The following is a 20,174-nucleotide window of genomic DNA, read 5'->3' on the forward strand; positions in this document are numbered from 1 at the left end:
AAGTAACAGTATACTCATGCAGAATGTCCAGTTTCAGAATCATACAGATTACTGAATTATAATTATTGATGCATTAATGTGTTCATCGTTTCAGTGTTAGCTGGCAAAGGTGGAGCTATTGTTTATTACTCCACATAAGCTACTGCTGGGTATCGTAACCTATGATAACATATCATTTATCAAATTAATCATATAATGTGTATTAATAATCTTCATGTGCAAATTAACTAGTAATTAAAGCTAACAAAATAAATGTAGTTGAGTAAAAATATATATATATATATATATATATATATATATATATATATATATATATATACACAATATTTGCCTCCAATATGTGGTGGTCATTTGTGGTCATTCTGATGATTTATTTTTTTCCAGTGTATGTATTTTGAAGCTTTATTACTTAATGAACATGAATGGCTAAATAAAATAAAAAAATAAAATAAAATAAAATAAAATTTCAAAAAGGATAGCGGAGAAATGTCCCGCCTTACTCTGCCTCTGATTGGCGTACATGACATTCTTTCACTAACTCTAACCAATCACACTCCTCTTGCCCACAGCTAACCAATCCAATCAATGAAGGCAACGAGTACCAGCCAATCAGAGATAGCGTAGGGCGGGGCATTCCTCCACAAAACTAGGCTTCGCAAATTAGTGCACAGTCAACTGCTCCTCACACATGCGCAGTTAGAGGCAAAGTCGGGTACCGTGTTGGATTGACCTGAGCTGGAATTTCCTCCCGACCCACTACGGAGCCAAGTCTCACGTGTGCTCAGTGTTTACCGGGCAAAATTCCACGTGTGTGTACCCCACAAACCCCGCCCCTGCACGGGACAGGAGGGTCCCCGCCCACCGGAGTTCATAAAAGTTGAACCAAATATCTGAGAGTACACTTGGAGGAATCATCAAGGAGCAGTGATCGGTTTGCTGTGTCTGATTCATAGCAGAGAGTGGACAGAATAACATCAGCCTCGGGCAGTTTACTCACCAGAGCTGTTGTTGTTGACAACAAAACAAGAAGGAGGCAGATAAACAAAGCATTCAACAGGTTTGAATTAAGACGGATCTAACTGGAGTGGACTACAGTCGACTTATAATGTGAGTAAACGACTCCTTATTAATGCTTTAATGCTTGTTTTAAGTATGTACTGAAGTGTTTTGTTAGTTTGAAAGCACATCTCTGGGTTATATGTCTTTTTTTAGTACGTAATAAATGGGCTACTGCAAAGTTTACTATATATTTCCATAGTTTCATGTCTATTTTTATATTTCCAGTCTTAAAAATCAAACGTATGCATGATTATTCAACCAGTCATATGAGCTTAAGTTATGTAGGTTTATATCTAAATATTAATTTCAAGGTTTAAGTTCGTCACTTAAAACTTGATCAACAATCTCCCAAACTCCTGCTGGTTGTTATCAGAGTTATTTTGCAAAGTGTCTGAAGAGGGAGGTCTGTCAGGCTCCAGTGACAGCCCCACTTTGACTCGCTGACACGAGCTCCAGCCTCACGTGGAGCGGCGTAGTGAACTGGGCAGGGTCCCGAGGCGAGCCGGTGCCTCCGCCGCACATGCATGACTCCTTCTCCCGCCACCAGACTTGAATCACTCCCCCCTCCCCGCCCCGCCCCGCCTGGCTCCCACAATGACGTCGTATCTCGTCAAGTGTCTGTGTAAAAAAAAAAAAAAAAAAAAAAAAAAGTGGGGGTTCTGGTCACAGTGGTGCTCCCCACATTTTTCTACATCACTTTTTCACCCATGAGAGACCCTTATTTATTTGATATATTGATTTATTTTGGATAAAAGTCGATGAGATTTCTCCCACTGAAGGGACCCTACCTGACCTTAGGACACACAGGTCCACAGTTATGTAACAGTGGGTGGGGAAGGGGCGTGAAATCCACGGTTCAAAAGAATACTTGTCATTATCCTTTCCAGCAAGTTTTATAGTTTTAAACAATTTATAAATGTATTTAAAGTATAATATGTACCAAAAGATGTCCCTCATGGTCCACAGGAGGCCCCCAGACCCCGTTAAAAAACTGCTGCCAGACTCATCCAGTCATATCTGTGACTTTGATACCTGACTAAAAGATTTAGTGAAACATTTCAACTGAACTTTTGTGAGATCACAAACATCTGCCCTTATAATAAACAGCAATAACTAATATTAATGTATTCATTTACTGTCTATCTGTGTCATTTTAAGACACCAAATCATGTTATATAATAATAAACAGAGAGAAAATGCTTCCCTCTTATGATCTTAAATTAAAAGCTACATTTTTGCATCAAAAAAAATACACGAATATTCAATAAATATTCATTTCAATCAATGCCACAACTTGATAATGTTTGGGAGATGTGTCGTGGTTAACCAGGAGGTTTTAAGCTTTGGTTTCGGTGTCTGTTTCAGTGTTTGTAGACTGTGGTAAAGTGAACATGAATGAACTCAAGTTCCTGGAAACATGCCACATGATCTCACACTAGTCTGCTGTGCTGTGTAGCTGCAGCCAAGTCAGGTGACAGGACAGGACACGTTCTACCACAGTCTGTTCATAAATACCTATATTTACCAAACAATTTGTCAGGGGTCATTTTGATGAACATATTTGCTTTAAAAGCTTTGTTTAAATGTCAGACAGGCTTTAAAGTAGCTGCCAGTCTGAGTCAAACAGTTTCTCTGCTTAGATCAAGTATAATTTATTTAATTAGTGACAGTGAACTTTATTAGTGTCTCCCCTGTTATTACTATTCTAATTACAATGACCTCTCCTCCCCTACGATGCTGTAGCCAGATAATTGGGGTGGGCTGGGACGGGTTTCTCTTGATTGTTTGCTGAAATGGGAATCCTGCCCAGCCCTTCCCGGATGACTATAATGAGTTATTATTCTCCCGAGACACAGCTGATTCCTTCCTGTAGCTCTCACAGGAAAGCACCATGACCGTCCAGCCCTTATACTCTGAATAGTTTGTATATGATTAATCTTTACATACAGAAGTGGAAAGCACAGATTTATTAATAAGTTATATTAATCTAACCTCTGCTGTGGTCCTGTGTACAGCTGCTCACTGAGGTCTCTAACTTGTGTAGCTGGGCTGACAGTCTGTAGAAGGTCTCACACTGCCACCCAGTGGTGCCTCTGTGCACCTGCAGTGATTTCGGCCGAGGATTTGCCCCTACATGTCTGTCTGAGATTATGTCCAGGCATGTACTAGTGATTTACACAGGAGGGCTCAATGAGTCACAGGCTGCCTATAAAGAGAGCTGGCCAGTAACACACCAGTCTGAGATGCTGTGTTGTTCATGTTGAGGAGACTGTAGCAGATTAGAACCATGGTAAGCCTGATTTCTAATATTTAAACTGAGGCAGGAAAAAATAATTATGTTTTATGCTTTGTTGAATTCAGAATTGATTATTTTCCTAGTTTTAGTATTAGATCGGTGTCAAAATTAAGGTTTTTATTCACTTAGGAGAATTTAATGCATCTTTTTTCTTTACAGAGTTATGTCATTAAGTGTCTGAGATTTAAAGATGCAGCCATTACTTGTTTTATGTACATTTTTTGTATATTTGCAGCTTAATTTATAATGAAAAAGAAGAAGACAGTGATTCAGCTCATCGTCACAGTCTCAGCTGATCACTGGTGATGTCCAGCAGCACTAACCCATGGTCTTATCTCTGTTTACTGCAGTGTGGAATGATGGCTTCTCACAAGCGGATCCTGAGCGCCCTTGGAAACGGCCCTGCCCGAAGAAACCTGTTCGGCCCAGTCGACAGAGAGCAGCTGCAGGCGGAGTACCAGGCTGCCCTGAGGAAAGACCTGGACGAGGCTTCCCAGCGGTGGAACTTCGACTTCATCTCGGACAAGCCTCTGCAGAGTGGTGACTTCCAGTGGGAAGGCGTCTCAGGCACCAAGGTGCCGCTGCTCTACAGATCCTGCATGCATGGGCTGGGACAAGCAGCGGCCCAGAGGGTGGCAGAGGCAGCGGTGAAGCCCAAGGCAGGAGGAAGGGTGGGGTCACTACAGAAGGAGAAGGAGAACATTCCACTGTCGCCAGAGAGATGTTCGTTCAACCTGGAGAACCTGGAGAAGACGCCAGAGAAGAGAGAGACCACGGGGCTGAAGAGGAAGCAGACTAACATTACAGGTACATGCACAGATATTTGAAGTGTGAATAAATAGAGTGGTGATTTCATGTTGGATTTGCACGAGCTTAACTTCCCGTCCTTTATCCCAACAGATTTCTATCAGGCTAAAAGAAGAGTAGTTGGGATGCCACGCAAATCCGGCGAGTGATTTTCAGTGCAGTTTCCTGCAAAGGTGCCAATATCTCCAGTGAACCACACAAACAGTGCAACACTCAGGAAGTCTACACTCTGCACGGACTCTGCATGGTCACTCAGCAGATTCACCTGACAACAGAAGGGACCTCACATCATTATAATGTATAAGGTTAATTAGGGTACTGTATTCACTCAGAGGGCAGGGGGGGGTGGGGGTTTCCCAGTGGTAAGAAGGGGACATTTGAGCAGAGAAGATTACTGTTAATCTCTGGAATCAGTGGATTTATACTCATTTGGTTCATGGGAGATGCCAAAGTGTTGACAGACATTTCCTACTGCACATTCCACCGAACTTGAAACACAGTGACGTCTCTGCTTTGTAGAGACTCTGCCTCCAGCAGTGCGGACACATGACAGATGAACACATTACTGTATACACTTGAAACAGATGTCACATGGGTGTAATCATTGAGGTGTGGCTCTGACAAATCTGCAGGATGATTGATAATGGGTGAAGCCCTCTGGCTCCTTTGTTCAATTCCACTATTGTTTTTTTTACCATGTTTTTTCTATGTGAATCACGAGGGCTAGGAGTCATTGTTTTGTGTTTTATACTTTATATATCCGGACATACAGGCTGTTTTTTTTCTACCATCATGTACTCATAGGAATATGCTTGAAGAGTTTTGATATCCTGTACACGCAGTCGCTTTGCTTTAGATTTTAAATGACAGAAGTGCCATCATGTCCTCTTCCGTTCCTTCCGTCTGCTGTATGTCGATTTATTTTCAAAGCAGATCTCCACTAACGCCCTGTCCGGACTCTGACATGTGTACAGCACCAGGTGTTGTAGGTTAAGAGTGTAGCACCATGTCCTTTGAACACTTAAAAACACTTATATTTAGGTTTATGTTGATATATATATCAGAGGTTTATGTATAGAGTTTGATACAGCATTGTTTAGTAGCACATTTAATTAATTAAAAAACACTGCAGTATTGCACATACATCTGACAGGTGCTGCATCCAAAGCACCCAGCATCAAGTGCCTTCATGGCATTTGTTTTGGACTTTGAAGCTCCATAAAGGACAATCAAAAGAAAGTGTTCTCAGAAGCTAATGTGTTATTTACTAAGCTAAAGTGCTTTATTCTTTTGTGTTTGGACGCACAGTGCAATTATCACAGACAATGTGTCATTATCTGCCTCCAAATGTTTGTTCTTGACACTTGTTAATGTCTATGTTGGCAAATCCTGCTGCTATGGTTAATCTGAAAGGGTGTCAAACAAGGTCACTGTAATGCTAATCCCTACCAATTGACAGCTTAGAAATGTTCGCTGCTGCAAATAGGAAGCTAAGCAAATCACAGCATTACCCCCCAAAACAATGAATGCACTTCTGTTTGTAGACGCTTGTGCACAAGTCCTACATATTGTTTTATGTTAAAAGCTACAGATGAAAAGATCTATCCTTATTTATTGCCAGATGCTACGCCTTGTGTTAATTTAGTTTTTGTTTAATTATTATGAGAATTACAAATTCCAATAAAATGTTCAAATGAAACTTCTTGTGGATTGTTTGCTTCTTTTGTGGTCTTTCTTTGATCCTTCCTCTGGCAAGTGTGTGTGTGTCTATACTTGTAAATGCTACACAGTGAGGACCAAAAAATGTATTTTAGCAACAGAGTGAGGACATTTTTGCAAAGTGAGGACATTTTAGCCGGTCCTCACTTTTTCAAAGGCCTGTTTGAGGGTTAAGACTTGGTTTTAGTGTGTGTGTGTGTGTGTGTGTGTGTGTGACTGAGACAACCTATCAAATCTAATGAATACATAAATGTGAAATAGCCAGAAGTCATTTCCACTTCCCACTTAAACTCAGCATTTTCATGTTGCAAAACAAAACATGGGCCATCATGTCTACATGTAAGTGTGAATGTGGCCTTTAAGAGATAAGACACAAGGTTAGACGGAACTTTATTAATCCCGAAGGAAATTCTTCAGATAAAATATAACTTTTTAAATCTTGAGGGACCCACTTGTGCCAGAGATTGCTCAAAAATTACAACAACATAAAAATAGAAACAGCAGAGTGATAAATGTAAAGTGCATAAGGAGTACAGCTAACACAAGTGCCTAATAAATTAGATACATTTAGTAAAATAGTTAAACAAATAGAATATAAAGAAATATTAGCAATGATATTTAAAAAATAATAGAAACGGTGATATTGCACATGATGTTGAACAAATAATACTGCACATGTGAATGAAATGTAATACTGCAGATGACACTGAACAAGTAATATTGCACGATATTAAAAAGTAATATTGCACATCATAGTGAACTAGAAATATTGAAAATTTTATTTACAGGTAATGGTGTTTTTTAATAATCAAAAAGTGATACTGCACATGATATTTACAAAATTAGCTAATATTGCACATGATATTGAACAAGTAATACTGCACATATTGAATAGTAATAATACATGTGATACTGAACAAGAAAAATGGCACATGATATAGAAAGACAGAGTCTTTTTACATTGTATGTATTTTTATTTACCAGCATCATTAGTAGAAGTGTTCAGATCACTTTCCTCAATAAAAGATATACCATATATCACATCAGCTTATGAGTAATGATGTACTTTTATAGTATATACAGAAAATACAATTAACGACCACCTCAATTGACCACAGTAGTGTGAAGCTATTTATCACACATTAATGCATAGTAGGTATTTATCTTAAGTACATATTTAATATGGGCCCAGTTGCACGCATAGTGAGTACTTTTTGATAGTTTAAATTATATCAAGTTGAGGTATTGGTAAGATTTCCAACTTTTATTAATTCAATTCAGTTTTATTTATAAAGCCCAATATCACAAATCACAATTTGCCTCAGAGGGCTTTACAGCATACAACATCCCTCTGTCCTTCGACCCTCACAGCGGATAAGGAAAAACTCCCCAAAAGAATATTTTTACAAAGTGGTATTCCTATATTTACACTAATATAAAGGATATGAATACTTTGCTTTACCTCCAGTATTCAGTGTATGAGTCGAGACCACAGCACTTATCTCTGTACCACTGGTATGAATGTTTTCAGGGAAACACCCAGGTGTGACAGTGTGGTGTTGAACATTCCTCCTGCAGATATACCTTCAGCCTGCGCTGTAAAGAAGAATCTGCCATGGTGGATTACTACATGTTCAAATCACAGACAGTGCACAGACTGTGTATAAACTGAACGACTAACTGCTGCCCAGAGTGTCTGATTTATAAATGGATACATATGCCAGATTTATTTATTCTTTCTTACCAACTTTATTTCAGGTCTGAATGAAACGAAGGGTAACAGGAGTGTTTCTGGTGCCCCCTGTGGTGCTGCTGGAGGAGGAAAAGAAATGTGCTTTCATCCACGGGCAGGGTGTGGCATAAAATATTTAATAATATTTAATAATTCCAGCCAATCAGGTGGGAGGTTAACAACTGAAAGCCATTAGGATATATGGAACAATATATTACATCAATTATATGCACAATTGTATTGTGTATTAATAGTGTATTGATTATAGACTTTTTAATATCGAATATCCACTTAAGCAGTGGTGGAATACAACTGTATGTTCTCTGAAGTACTATACTTAAGGACAACGTTGAGGTACCTGTACTTAATCTGAGTGACTATACTTTTAACTTCACTATATTTATTTGATAGCTGCAGATGCTAGTTTCTGTGCTAATATTGAACATGCAGAAATTATGATCAGCCAATAAAATATTATACATTAATATAGATTAAGTCAATATTCAAGTAAATTTTATTTATACAGCCCAATTTTAAAAATCACAATTTGCCTCAAGGGGCTTTGATTAAAACATAAAGAGGTTCAAAGTAGTTTCAGGTCAACCAGCATCATCAGTAAGTGCTACATGTACTTTCACATTAATCCGTCAGTTACAATAACCCAGTTCTATAATTTAAATGGTAAATGGATGGACTGCACTTGTATGGCCCCGTCTTCTGACGACTCAAAGTGCCTTTACACTATGCCATAATCACAGATTCACACACTGGTGGCTGAGGCTATCACACAAGGTGCCACCTGCTACTCAGTAACCATTCACATGCTCTCACACACCGGTGGAACAGCCATCAGGAGCAATTTGGAGTTCAGCATCTTGCCCAAGGATACTTCAACATCCTGACTGGAGCCGGGGATCAAACCACTCATCTTCCCATTGGTGGATGACCTGCTCTACCACAGTCACCCCATGTACTTTGGCACCACATCACTGCCGCTCCACATCAATGCACACACTGGGTGTGTGTGTTTGTATTGAGGGTTTAAGGGATGAAGGGCTCGGAGCAGGCCCTGCTGTGCTCTGAAAAAGTGTAGTGTGAAAAAATATAGTGAAACAAGTAGGCTACTTTTACTTTTGATCCTTGTTGTGAGCAGTTTCATGTAGGAACTAATTTCTTCCTACCTAACACACCTGCCAGCTGTATCACTGCACAGACAGAAGCGTGCATCTACTCATGATGAGAGGCTCATGCTTGTGACAGTGCAAGGTATAAACATCAATGGCGTCCTCCTCGGCTGAGCTGTAACGTTAGCTAGCTCAGTGGTGCTAGGTGAGCTAGCAGTAGATGCATGCTTCCTTCTGCGCAGTGATACAGCTGGCAGGTGTAGTTAGGGAGGAAGAAAATAGTTCCTACATGAAACTGCTCACAGCAAGGTCTGTGGATTATCTTGAGTAACCTGGTCATGATTTCTGGAAAGAGACACTGCTGTTGAGTTTTTTATATTTTCTGGCACTGAGCACCACAAGCTGAGTGCCATCTAGTTCCATTATATTAGAGAAAAGGCAGACGGCTGATATTTCCAACACTCTGCAACTCACACCAAAACAATCTAGACTGATAAATAGCACTACAGGTAAGAGGGAAAATGTATATGTATTTTTAATTTTTGAGTGAGCTGTCATTTAAAGTCTGAATGCATAGCTTTTACGCCTATCTTGGCACCAAGGTAAAAACTTCCTCCATCACAGCACTTGAGTCTGAATTTTATGCAACACTCATCGATGGATGAATGTGTTTTTTTTTCCTCTTTTGAGTGTATTTCAAGTTCCTAAGGTGCTAAGATGGTGATGACAGCTTGTTTAGCTCTACTTGTAGTGGGTATCCCTTCACAGGCCGGCGCAGAGAGAGATCTGAAGTTGGTTGAATCCACCTTGAAGCAGCCCTGAGTGGCTCAGACAGCCTTGTGTTGTTGTATCTCCACACTTTGTGAAGAAGGTAAATTAAGAGAGTGAGTCACTGCTCAGGCAGACACTGTGTACTTTGGCACCACATCACTGCAGCCCCACATCAGCGCGCACACTGGGTGCATGTGTTTGTATTGAGGGTTTAGGGGGATGAAGGGCCCAGAGCAGGCCCTGCTGTGCTCCCTCCTCCTCCTCCTCCTCCCTCCTCCCTCCTCTCTCCTCTGGCCTCAGCAGCACACACAGAGGCACCTGTACGCCTGCGCTAAGCTCTCCCATCCCCCCGCCCATTTCCCTCCATCATCTGTCCCTTAGCTCCCACATCCATTATAGGGCAGGACAGCTAGCATTTGCATTTAGACTGAGAGAGAGGGCGAGAGGTAAGGGAGAGACAGAGGGAGGCGGAGGGAGCATATGACACAAAGGAGAGAAGGAGAGAAGGAGGGAGGAATAGATCAGAGCTGTAGAGGGAGAGGGAGGGAGTGGGAGGCTGCAGATATCGATGGCATTAACAATGGAGCGTTAGGATCCAGGGAGGTGAGCAGCCATACAGCGGCTGGGGGTAAAGATATTTGAGGAGGGGGGCTCAGGGGGAGGAGGAGGAGGAGGCAGGAGGAGGAGGATGGGCCTCGAACACAGACTTGCAATGGCACTGCAAAAATTGGATTAAAGCAGTATGGTAACGTTTCTAATTTAATTTATTGCTGTGCTACTTGTGTCTCATCCTCATGTGTGCGCATCCACGCTTGTTGACATCCATCGGCCGTGTCTCATGTCACAGTGTGTCCTCCTGCCGACTGAAGAAGGCACGGGCATGCCCCTGTCCTCTTGGCTTTCATTTTTATATTTATATATATAAATACCATACATGTCTCTCATCTCCATCCTCATCGCAATCTTCTCGTCCGACCTCCTGCAACTGTGTTTGTGATCCATCACCGGATTCATCCCCGTTAGATTTCAGCATCTGCTCCGTGTTGTGTTTTTTTTTTGTTGCCTTGTTTTCACCCATATAACGCCGGACACTGCACCCCCCTCCTCCTCTGAGCCATCGCTTTAGCTGCTGCATAAGCATCTCACTTTCTGTCTGTGATAAGATCAGGAAATCACTGACACCAGGGACTGCAGTCATCTGTTATTTCCCACCATTACAGTGTGATTGTAACCTACTTTGTGTATTGAAAACACACACACACACACACACACACACACACACACACACACTGCCTGATTTATAATAGCGCGAGGAGCGTGTGCCCATTTCACACTGTCACGCAAATAAAATAGACATAAATCCCGCGTGGAGAAATTAGAGCAGCGCTATGAGATGTTCGGTGTCATGTCTGCCTGCGCTCATGTCTGCAGGCTCTGATTACACTGTTTTGACGTCAGGCAGAGGGTCATTAACAATCCCACCATCTGCCAAGACACACATAGATAGCCTATAATGCACACTGTACCAGGGAATTCCCTCATGGATCAATGAGATCAATCAGGCAGAATGATCCAGAGCATTTAATAATAGATGATCCATCATTTCATCACTATCATAGCTGTCACCTGCTGCTCCATCATGGCTGTAAATATACCAGCATGCTTTTACCGTCTGATGCATTTTAAGAAAGTGTATTAGAGTAACTTGTGTGTGGAGCTGCTGAGTTTCTGAGGCTGTGCAGAGCAGGAAGCAGAAGACTAATTATCTATTATCTATCATCTAATTAATGCATGATGGCCTTTCTGTGTACTCTCTGATGCCTCCACCAAATCAATTATGGGCATAACAGACTGACTCTCAGTTCAGGAGCCAACGTAGAGGAAATGATCAGCTGATATTTATTTTGATTCAGTTAATTTGCTAATAGTTTCCTCAAACAAACTGTAATTTGGTTGCAAGGAGAAGTTATTTTTGTCTGTCAGTTGACTTTATAGGTATTTGTTGATTTTCCAAGTGCATTTACTTTCCAGTCAACATTTGTATGAGGGGCCAGTGTGGGTTGTAAATGGGCTGAAAAGTGGGCCCTGAATGGGATTGTCAACAGGTTCCATGTTGGCCTCATGCTAATTGACCGCATGGGTGGGTTTACCCAAGTGGGCCCCACATGGGTTATGCTTGGGCCACCTAGGTAGCAAGTGGGTATTGGCTCAAAATGGGCGTCTTATGTGGGGCCCACTTGGGTAAATCAACCCATGCCCCACATGTGGCCCACGTACAAATGTTGGCTGGGTTGAAGAAAAAAAATGCTCTAATTAAGCCCAAGTGAATATTTGTTTATTACTGGAAACTTTAGTTCTCATATATGTTGACTTGAATGTAGGGCTGTAATCACATATTTAACGTTGAGGGGACTGTTTTCAACCAACAACCCCTGTGATCCAACCCTCTAAGGGGTTCTGGAGAGTCTCCACAGGAGAAATTTTTGGAAACATAACAGCTAAACTGGCCATTTCAACCTGGTCTCACTCTGAAGTTGTCAAAATCTGGCACTTGGGCAGTGACTTGCGGCTTCAGACACTAACAAACAAAGCCGTCCTCTCATGTCGGCATGATACGCAGCCAGTCATCATTATAGTTTAATGGTGCTCAGTAGCATCAGGGGGACATGCGGCGGGACAAGAACAAAACTCAAGGCGACGAAAGTCCAAATGGTGGATGGGTCCAACAAACACGGACTTTCACCTGGGAGAGAGGTGCTCACGTCCTGTAAGATTACCAAGCCAAACCCTGATCTTTTTTCCTAAACACAACCATGCGCGTCAGGAAAAAAATGTCAATTCGCGATTGAATGAAGACAATGCATGTAACAGGCAGAACTTGACACAGCATCCCAGAACTAACACACCCAGGGTACCTTGCACATCGTACCTGGATGTGGAAAGTCAATGACCAAATGTTGATATGTGAGGAGGTCAGATTGAGAATATGTTGACCATTTAGAACATTTTAAACAAAAATCCTAGATCAGGGGTTTAAAGTTTGCTGCCATTTTAGGGAGCCAGCATATGACTAAGGGCTGCACAGGAAGAGTACAAACACAATATAGCCTACATAACATTCATATTACATTCTCATGCAGTGACTGACATTAGTTCACAAACTGGTGGGTCACGGTCCAAAAGTGGGTCGCGGGTCCATTCTGAATGGACCGCAAGTGACTCACGAACATGTCAAGTTCATAAAAAACACCTAATTTCTAAGTACAGTGAACATCTGGCACAGAGCCTTTATTTTGAAGTGCTGTTTCCTGCTGTAGAGTGAGTGAATAACTGACAGCTACTAGCTCCATGACATGGCCAAACACAAGTATGATGGTGAATATTTTAAACTCTGTGGCCCTTCAACAAATGATTAAGGAAAAATTTGGACCCCATGGCTGGACTAGATGGGAACCACTGGTGTAGACAGCAGTCGAGCAGTGGCTTCTGCTGGGGTACGACTATGCCACTTGTACAAACCACATGCAGAACTGCAGTACACCATAACACTAGAACCCGTAGTAATATTTATGGCAATTTGTAATGTTTATTTATGATCATGTTTACATTTGCTCATGATTATTTTGGACAGTGGTGCCTGGTTGCCTTTGGTAACATACAGTGGTGGAAAAAAGTTTTCGGACACCCCGTGCATTTGTGAAATATTGCATTAAGAATCACTCTTAGGTCTTCAAGTGCAATTTCTTTTAGTACAGTCACAGCCAAAATACTAAATAAATCCTGAAAAAGCCATTAAAAACTTAAAATTGATTGGTTCCATAAAAATACATAAGAAATTTTGAGTATTGGGTCATTTTGGTACCAGTGATGAAGGTCGTTCTTTTTATTAAAAGACACAATTTTTGTTGCCAAGCTTCGTGTCTACATAAAGCCAGCACATCTGAAAGTTCTTCAGACACAAAAATGGCTAAAACAAGGAACCTAACGCAGGAAACACGCCTGAAGATAAAGATTCTCAGCCAGGAAGGGTACAGCTGCCGCCAGATAGCCAGGAAGTGCAGATGCAGTCCTTCAGCAATTGGATACACTCTGCAGAAATACAGACGAACCAACAGCTTGGAAGACAAACCAAGATCTGGGCGTCCAAGGGTTTCTTCAGCAAGAAATGACCGCATCCTGATCCGCATGTGCAGGCAAAACCGCCGAATGACATCACAGGAGCTTCAGCAGCAGTGGTCAAACCAGACTGGTGTCCAGTGTTCCACCCGCACTGTACGTGGCCGACTTTTAGATCATGGCTTAAGGTCCTACAAGGCTATCAAGAAGCCCCTGATCAATGAGAGGCAGAGGTTAGCCCAGCGTCGTTGGGCCCAGGCACACAAGAACTGGACAGCCAGGAATTGGAAGAAGATTTTGTGGTCAGATGAGTCCAGTTTCCAGCTTTATCTTCCTCCTACTAATGTGAGGGTACGCAGAAGGCCAGGCGAAGCATTATCTCCAGCATGTACAGTACCTACTGTCAAGCATGGTGGAGGCAGTATCATGGTTTGGGGACGCATGAGTGCTGCTGGTGTTGGTCATCTCACTGTCTGTGATGGCACATTGAACTCTACCAAGTATTGTACCATTCTCGAAACCCACATGCTCCCTTCTGCAAGATACAAGATAATGGCCCTTGCCACACATCCAAGGCCAGTAGAACTTTGCTGCAGGAGCACAGTATCCAGGTCTTAGAGTGGCCAGCTCAATCCCTGGACATGAGCCCCATTGAAAATCTGTGGTGGATTATCAAAAGGTCTGTTTCAAAGCATAAACCAAAGAATTAAGAAGAATTAAAAGCAGTAATTCAAGAAGAATGGGACAAGATTACCCCTCAACAGTGTGAAAGGCTCGTGGGGAACATGCCAGCCAGGATTAGAGCTCTACTACGTGCCAATGGCAGGACTACTAAATATTAATTTGATGATGTGATGGTTTATTTATTTTTTGTTCAGTTTTGAACACATTCTCTGTTATTTGTTGACTTTGATACCGACAATGTTGAGAACTGACATATTGAAACTGTCAAGAATTTAGTTTTGTTAGTTTTTCTTGTAAACAATAAACAAGAAAATATAATTTGTATTTGTTTGTATCTGTCTAATGCAGCCACACCTTTTGAAACACAAAAAAGATTTTTCCACAAATATTTCATGATAATATTTGAGATTGTGTAAAATTTTAAGGGTGTCCGAAAACTTTTTTCCACCACTGTAACATTTTTCCTTCAGTATATTGGGAGGGACATTTTGAGCATATTTGCGGATGTGTCCCCGCCAATATATATCATAATTACTGCCTAGATTTAATGTTTGTCTGGCCGTCTGTGCCTGACTAAAAGATTTGCTGGATTACACTGAAACAAATTAATTAAAGTTGTATCAAGTGAACACTTTGTCTGAAGCTTTTCCCTATAATTAGTTCTAGGACATTTCTATGAAATCATTAAGAAGTTACAGAGCCAAAAACTACCACAGCTTATCTTTTGTTGCACTGTCAGATGGATATTTCATTAAAGCTTGAGACGAACTTGTTTTCCCATGTGGAAAAACTTGTTTGTTTTTTTTTTAGAATAAAGGACAAATAATCACAGTCAGGATGGAACAATGAGCCTTTCACTGTGCTTATCAGTCAGAATAATCTTCCTTTGTACACATAGATATCAATACATGTGATGTTCCTTGTACTTGAGGAAGGCCATGTCAACAGTAGCCTATTTCATCTGTAGTAGTTGTAGTGCTCTCTCCAGCCCTGATAACCTCCTCCTGCCCTCTCATCCCCACAGCTGGACAAGAGCGAGGTGGCAACTCTAGGCCTACCCTCCACCACCAGCCATGGAGGCTCTGACAGTAACATCAGTGCGGACGGGGCGGCAGCAGCAGCATCTGGGGTCATGGCCTGCGGAGGCGCAGAGGGTATCGGGGTTGGCGAGCCTCAGCGTACGCGTGCTGCTTTGGAGCATCTGCAGCAGAAGATCCTGAAGGTCACCGAACAGATCCGTGTGGAGCAGGAGGCCCGTGACGATAACGTTGCAGAATACCTGAAGTTGGCCCACAACGCAGACAAACAGCAGGCGTCCAGGATCAAGCAGGTGTTCGAGAAGAAGAACCAGAAGTCAGCACAGACCATCGCACACTTGCACAAGAAACTAGAGCACTATCACAAGAAGCTAAAGGAGATAGAACAGGTAGGTGAGAGTGTGAGAACATGTGATCTATTTATGTGCATCTGTTTTTGTGCTCTGGCTGTTGTGAATAATTATCTGGTGGCTGACTCGAAAGAGTGTTGAACTTTGTGAGGACAGTTGTGTCCAAATATAGACTGATGATTCTCATCTCCTAAACCAATGCATCATCCTGTGTCTCACCTAATTCTCTACAGGGCCTGCTTTCCTCATCTATCTTCCTACAGTTCTCTCCCTTAACCTAATCTCTCCTACCTTTGAGATCCTCCACTTCTCTGCTTCCTCATTTCTCTTCCCTCTCTACAGAATGGACCGGCCCGGCAGCCTAAGGATGTCCTGCGGGACATGCAGCAGGGATTAAAGGACGTTGGGGCCAACGTTCGTGCTGGGATAAGTGGTTTCGGAGGTGGAGTAGTTGAAGGAGTCAAAGGCGGAGTATCTGCCCTCACTCACACAGCTGTGGTCTCCAAGCCAAGAGAGTTTGCCAGTCTTATCAGGAACAAATTTGGCAGCGCAGATAACATTGCTCATCTAAAAGACTCACTCGAGGACGGAGTCGGGGGCCATTCTGAGGACACCCCGACACCTCGTGCACTGAGTGGAAGTGCCACTCTAGTATCCAGCCCAAAGTACGGCAGCGACGACGAGTGCTCCAGCGCCACGTCGGGCTCCGGAGCAGGCAGTAATTCTGGTGGGGCGGGTGGAGGAGGGGGACTGTTAGGACCAACCATGGGGAGCCCCAGACTGGATGGGCACCATCACCACCACCATCACATGCACAGCTCCTGGGACTCTCTACTTGAGGGCCTGCAGGAGATCAAAGCCAGCCAGGCGCACATGGAGGATGCCATCGAGGACATGAAGGGCCAGCTGCAGAGTGACTACTCCTACATGACACAGTGCCTGCAAGAAGAGAGATACAGGTACACGTCACAAAAAAGTCATACTTATGAACTGGTGTATTCAGTGCAGTCTTCACAGTGTAGTTCACATGATGGATTAAGAAATTATATTTTTTTGTTAATGTCAACAAATCCAAATCCCATGAGAAGACTGAAATCAGCAGCACATCTCTCTGTACATCCATACTCTGTCTGTGGCTTTTAGCCCGAAGCCCATTCGTTCCTACTAAAGATATGAATCTTTAGGCTTTGGATACTCGACACTGGGACATTAGTTTGAGCGTTCTTGTGTGTGTGCGTGTGTGTGTTTTGTACTGTATATTCAGGTATGAACGACTTGAAGAACAGCTGAATGACCTAACAGAGCTGCACCAGAATGAGATGACTAACCTTAAACAGGAACTCGCCAGCATGGAGGAAAAAGTTGCCTACCAGTCCTACGAGAGAGCAAGAGACATTCAGGTAAAAGTCTGCCACATTATCATAGATATTTAAACATCTTAAGACGTGGCTGTTAATCTTTAGTGTTTTTCTATAATATAAAATATCCTTATTTGCTCTTAAAGAAGCTGTATCCAACATTCAGAGCAAATCTATAATTCAGAGTCAGGGGTTCTTAATATGGAGGGGGCTTAGTCAGCAGTTGGAGCCATATGTTTGATTTGTGTTAAATGTACTATCCTGCCACACCACTAGGTGGATTATGTCACTGGCTGAGGCTGGCCATGGTGTATTTAAATCCATGCCAGCACAATCAAGCACAGGTGCTGTTGATTAAGGGAAGCAAACAGTTTTTGACTGCGCTTGGATTAAGATTTATATTGCTGTACCTATTTGAACTTTGTGTTCAAACCTATTGGGAATTATACGGACATTATGGACGCTGGTGAGAAAATAAATGTATGATGATATAAAACATTGGTAAAGACTGTGAGTATGTACACATCCAACTAATCTAGCAATTAACAACCAGCTATACCCTATACTTTAACCAGCAGCTAAAGTATAGGGCTAGAACAGGTGCTAACTCAATAAACAGTGCTAACAGCAGCAACAGTGCTGACAGAACTAATGTAACCTGGGGGGGAATTGGAGGGTTGGTGCTACATGTATGCAACAACACCATCCTGATATCAGCATTATCCACTGTATGAGTGCAGTTCAGTGTGGTGGTGATCATGTTACTTACCACACTATATTGTTAAAATAACCCAACATAGATCTTTGGTTTCACACAGGACACATACAGCAGTTTCCCAGGTGTACATTCTGTGTTTTCTCCCCGCTGCCCTATAAGGACTTTCTCGCTCTTTTCACCTCGGCTGTTGCTCAAAGCATCAAATAATGATGCCACGTGGTGTGTCTCAAAGGGCGGTGCATCAGTATCATCGGTAACATCAGTATGTGATACTGGAGCCACTGACCAAGCTTCGATATTTGATGAGCTGGGAGCGAGGATGGGTTGGTAAAACACCAAATAAACTCAGTGACTGAGACACTGTGGCCAACCAACCCACCAAAATTTCAAATTCTGCTAAAACCTGATTGGTGTACTGTAGTACACGACATCACACTGTCCCACTTAGCCCCGCCCTCACCAGAGCTAAGAAAAAACACCAAACAGAAATCTCTCACCTGAAATAAACTGTTGTAACTTTGGCAGAAACCTGTGTGTTCATGTAGGGTTAGGTAGGTTCTTCACTCACAGTAAAACGTTTTGTTGAGAAAATAATTTTTCAGGGCCTTTAAAAAAATCCCACTGTGGTTCCTCTGTACGTACAGGAGGCCGTGGAGTCGTGCCTGACCCGCATCACCAAGCTGGAGCTGCAGCAGCAACAGCAGCAGGTCGTCCAGTTGGAGGGAGTGGAGAACGCCAATGCTCGAGCTCTGCTGGGTAAACTCATCAACGTCATCCTGGCGCTCATGGCCGTGCTGCTGGTCTTCGTCTCAACCTTGGCCAACTTCATCACCCCGCTGATGAAGACCCGAGCCCGGGTGGCTGCCACCGTCTTGCTGACCTTGCTGCTGTTCATCCTGTGGAAGCAGTGGGACTTTGTGGAGCCGTGGCTGCTGCCCAGCTGAGCTCCCTGAGAGAGACGGCAGCGGAGGCCAGAGCAGGGAGTCACAAACTCATCACCACAGAAGGATTGAAGGACTGAAATAGAACGAGGGCCACTGCACTTGTTGCCTGTGAGAGTGAAGGAGGAGCAATCTGAGGACAAAACATGGCACTTTTAAATGAGGATGGACAGGATCCAGCCTGCAGGGTGTGGAGAGGTGTTTACAATGAAAGAACAGAAATTCTCTGCTTGCCAAGTGACAAAAGACATCATCTCATCTCGCCCAAATCTACTGGTGTTGATGATCAATCATCGGTTGCATTGCTGTCACCAAAAACTGAGTTTCTTGCAAGAAATCTTTGGATCGTCTTTTTCTAATTATTTATGATACATGAAAACTTAATAACGACTTTAAAATGCTGACCATGTTCGCCGTAACCTTCATGTTGAAGCTATAGAATATTTGAGAGGATAAAGGTTTTTTTCCATGAATGTTATGTGCTCATGCATGTCCTCATATGTGCACTAAGATGCATCTAGCTGGCATGAGTTACCATTTCATTAATGACTAGATGAATCTTCTATAACTGCCGTTTTGTTGTCAGAAATAACAGTGCAGGTATGTTGTATCTCGGCTCAGTGTCACTCCTGGTTTGTTTCACATCCTGTTCTGGTGTTGAAGCAGTGCTTTTAGACGCATTTCTCTCTTTTTGTCTTTTTCTTGAAGTCGAATGAACTGTTTAACAAAAAAAAAAAAAGCTGATATCTGCGACAGATTCACCATAATAATTCAACAATGTAAAATTTGTTCTGTCCATAAATGCTCTTTCATAACCACTATTGTAGAACTGCTACTATCCACAGTGTCAAATTAACTGGCATGTCAAATTGTATCAAAGTTTATATCCAGTTTGCAAAAAACAATTATTGCTGTTTTATTAAACACTGTAAGAAATAAATGATTTCATATATTAGGCTGACCTTGAATATATCCTTATCATCCTTTTTATTTCAGAGACTGAACTTTTTGACTGAAATTTTGTGGAATTTGTAAAAGAGCAACATCTTACATTAATTAATATATATGATATATATATATAAGATATAGAAATAATAGCACTACCTTCTAATCTAATTAGGTAAGTCTTATAAGCAGGGGCGTAGCACCACATTCTGGGCCCTGTGTATAAGCAGTCTCTTTGGGCCCCTTATGCTTTCTCTCTTGATTCATGTCTCTCTCACGCACCTTTTCAGTTTTTACAAGGTCATTTTGCTTTCTTTCCCTTTCCTTTCTTTTTCCTTTCTTGCTGAAAGGGATGACGGTGTACGCTGGTGCCCCAGCAGCATCAGCAGGCACTAACTAGAATTAGCAAGGTGAAAATTAAAACTGCCCTGTTCGGTTCAATTTGTTAGCCCCCTAAGCGTGGTTCGTTTGGGCAGGTGTGAACACAGCAATCGCAGTCGAGTGTGCACCAAAACAA

General features: G+C 42.2%; 2 protein-coding genes across 4 annotated transcripts; both read left to right on the forward strand.

Annotated features, from left to right (window-relative positions):
• Positions 1-736: 736 nt before the first annotated feature.
• Positions 737-5,861, forward strand: cdkn1a (cyclin dependent kinase inhibitor 1A). Of its 2 annotated transcripts, none has more exons than XM_033625702.2 (3): positions 737-1,107; positions 3,706-4,162; positions 4,256-5,861. In XM_033625702.2, the coding sequence occupies exons 2-3, from the start codon at positions 3,712-3,714 to the stop codon at positions 4,309-4,311; spliced, it is 507 nt and encodes a 168-aa protein (XP_033481593.1). In that variant the 5' UTR covers positions 737-1,107; positions 3,706-3,711; the 3' UTR covers positions 4,312-5,861. The 2 variants fall into 2 exon arrangements, with proteins under 2 accessions (XP_033481593.1, XP_033481592.1); XM_033625701.2 differs by lacking the exon at positions 737-1,107 and adding an exon at positions 3,226-3,349.
• Positions 5,862-9,899: 4,038 nt separating this feature from the next.
• On the forward strand, positions 9,900-19,452 carry tmcc2 (transmembrane and coiled-coil domain family 2). 2 transcript variants are annotated; one of them, XM_033625667.2, is made up of 5 exons: positions 9,900-10,111; positions 15,333-15,734; positions 16,038-16,654; positions 16,960-17,095; positions 18,416-19,452. In XM_033625667.2, the coding sequence occupies exons 1-5, from the start codon at positions 9,989-9,991 to the stop codon at positions 18,713-18,715; spliced, it is 1,578 nt and encodes a 525-aa protein (XP_033481558.1). In that variant the 5' UTR covers positions 9,900-9,988; the 3' UTR covers positions 18,716-19,452. The 2 variants fall into 2 exon arrangements, with proteins under 2 accessions (XP_033481558.1, XP_033481559.1); XM_033625668.2 differs by having other exon boundaries at positions 10,044-10,253.
• Positions 19,453-20,174: the final 722 nt, after the last annotated feature.

This window comes from Epinephelus lanceolatus, chromosome 1 (genome assembly GCF_041903045.1).
Source record: "Epinephelus lanceolatus isolate andai-2023 chromosome 1, ASM4190304v1, whole genome shotgun sequence".
Lineage (NCBI taxonomy): Eukaryota > Metazoa > Chordata > Actinopteri > Perciformes > Serranidae > Epinephelus > Epinephelus lanceolatus.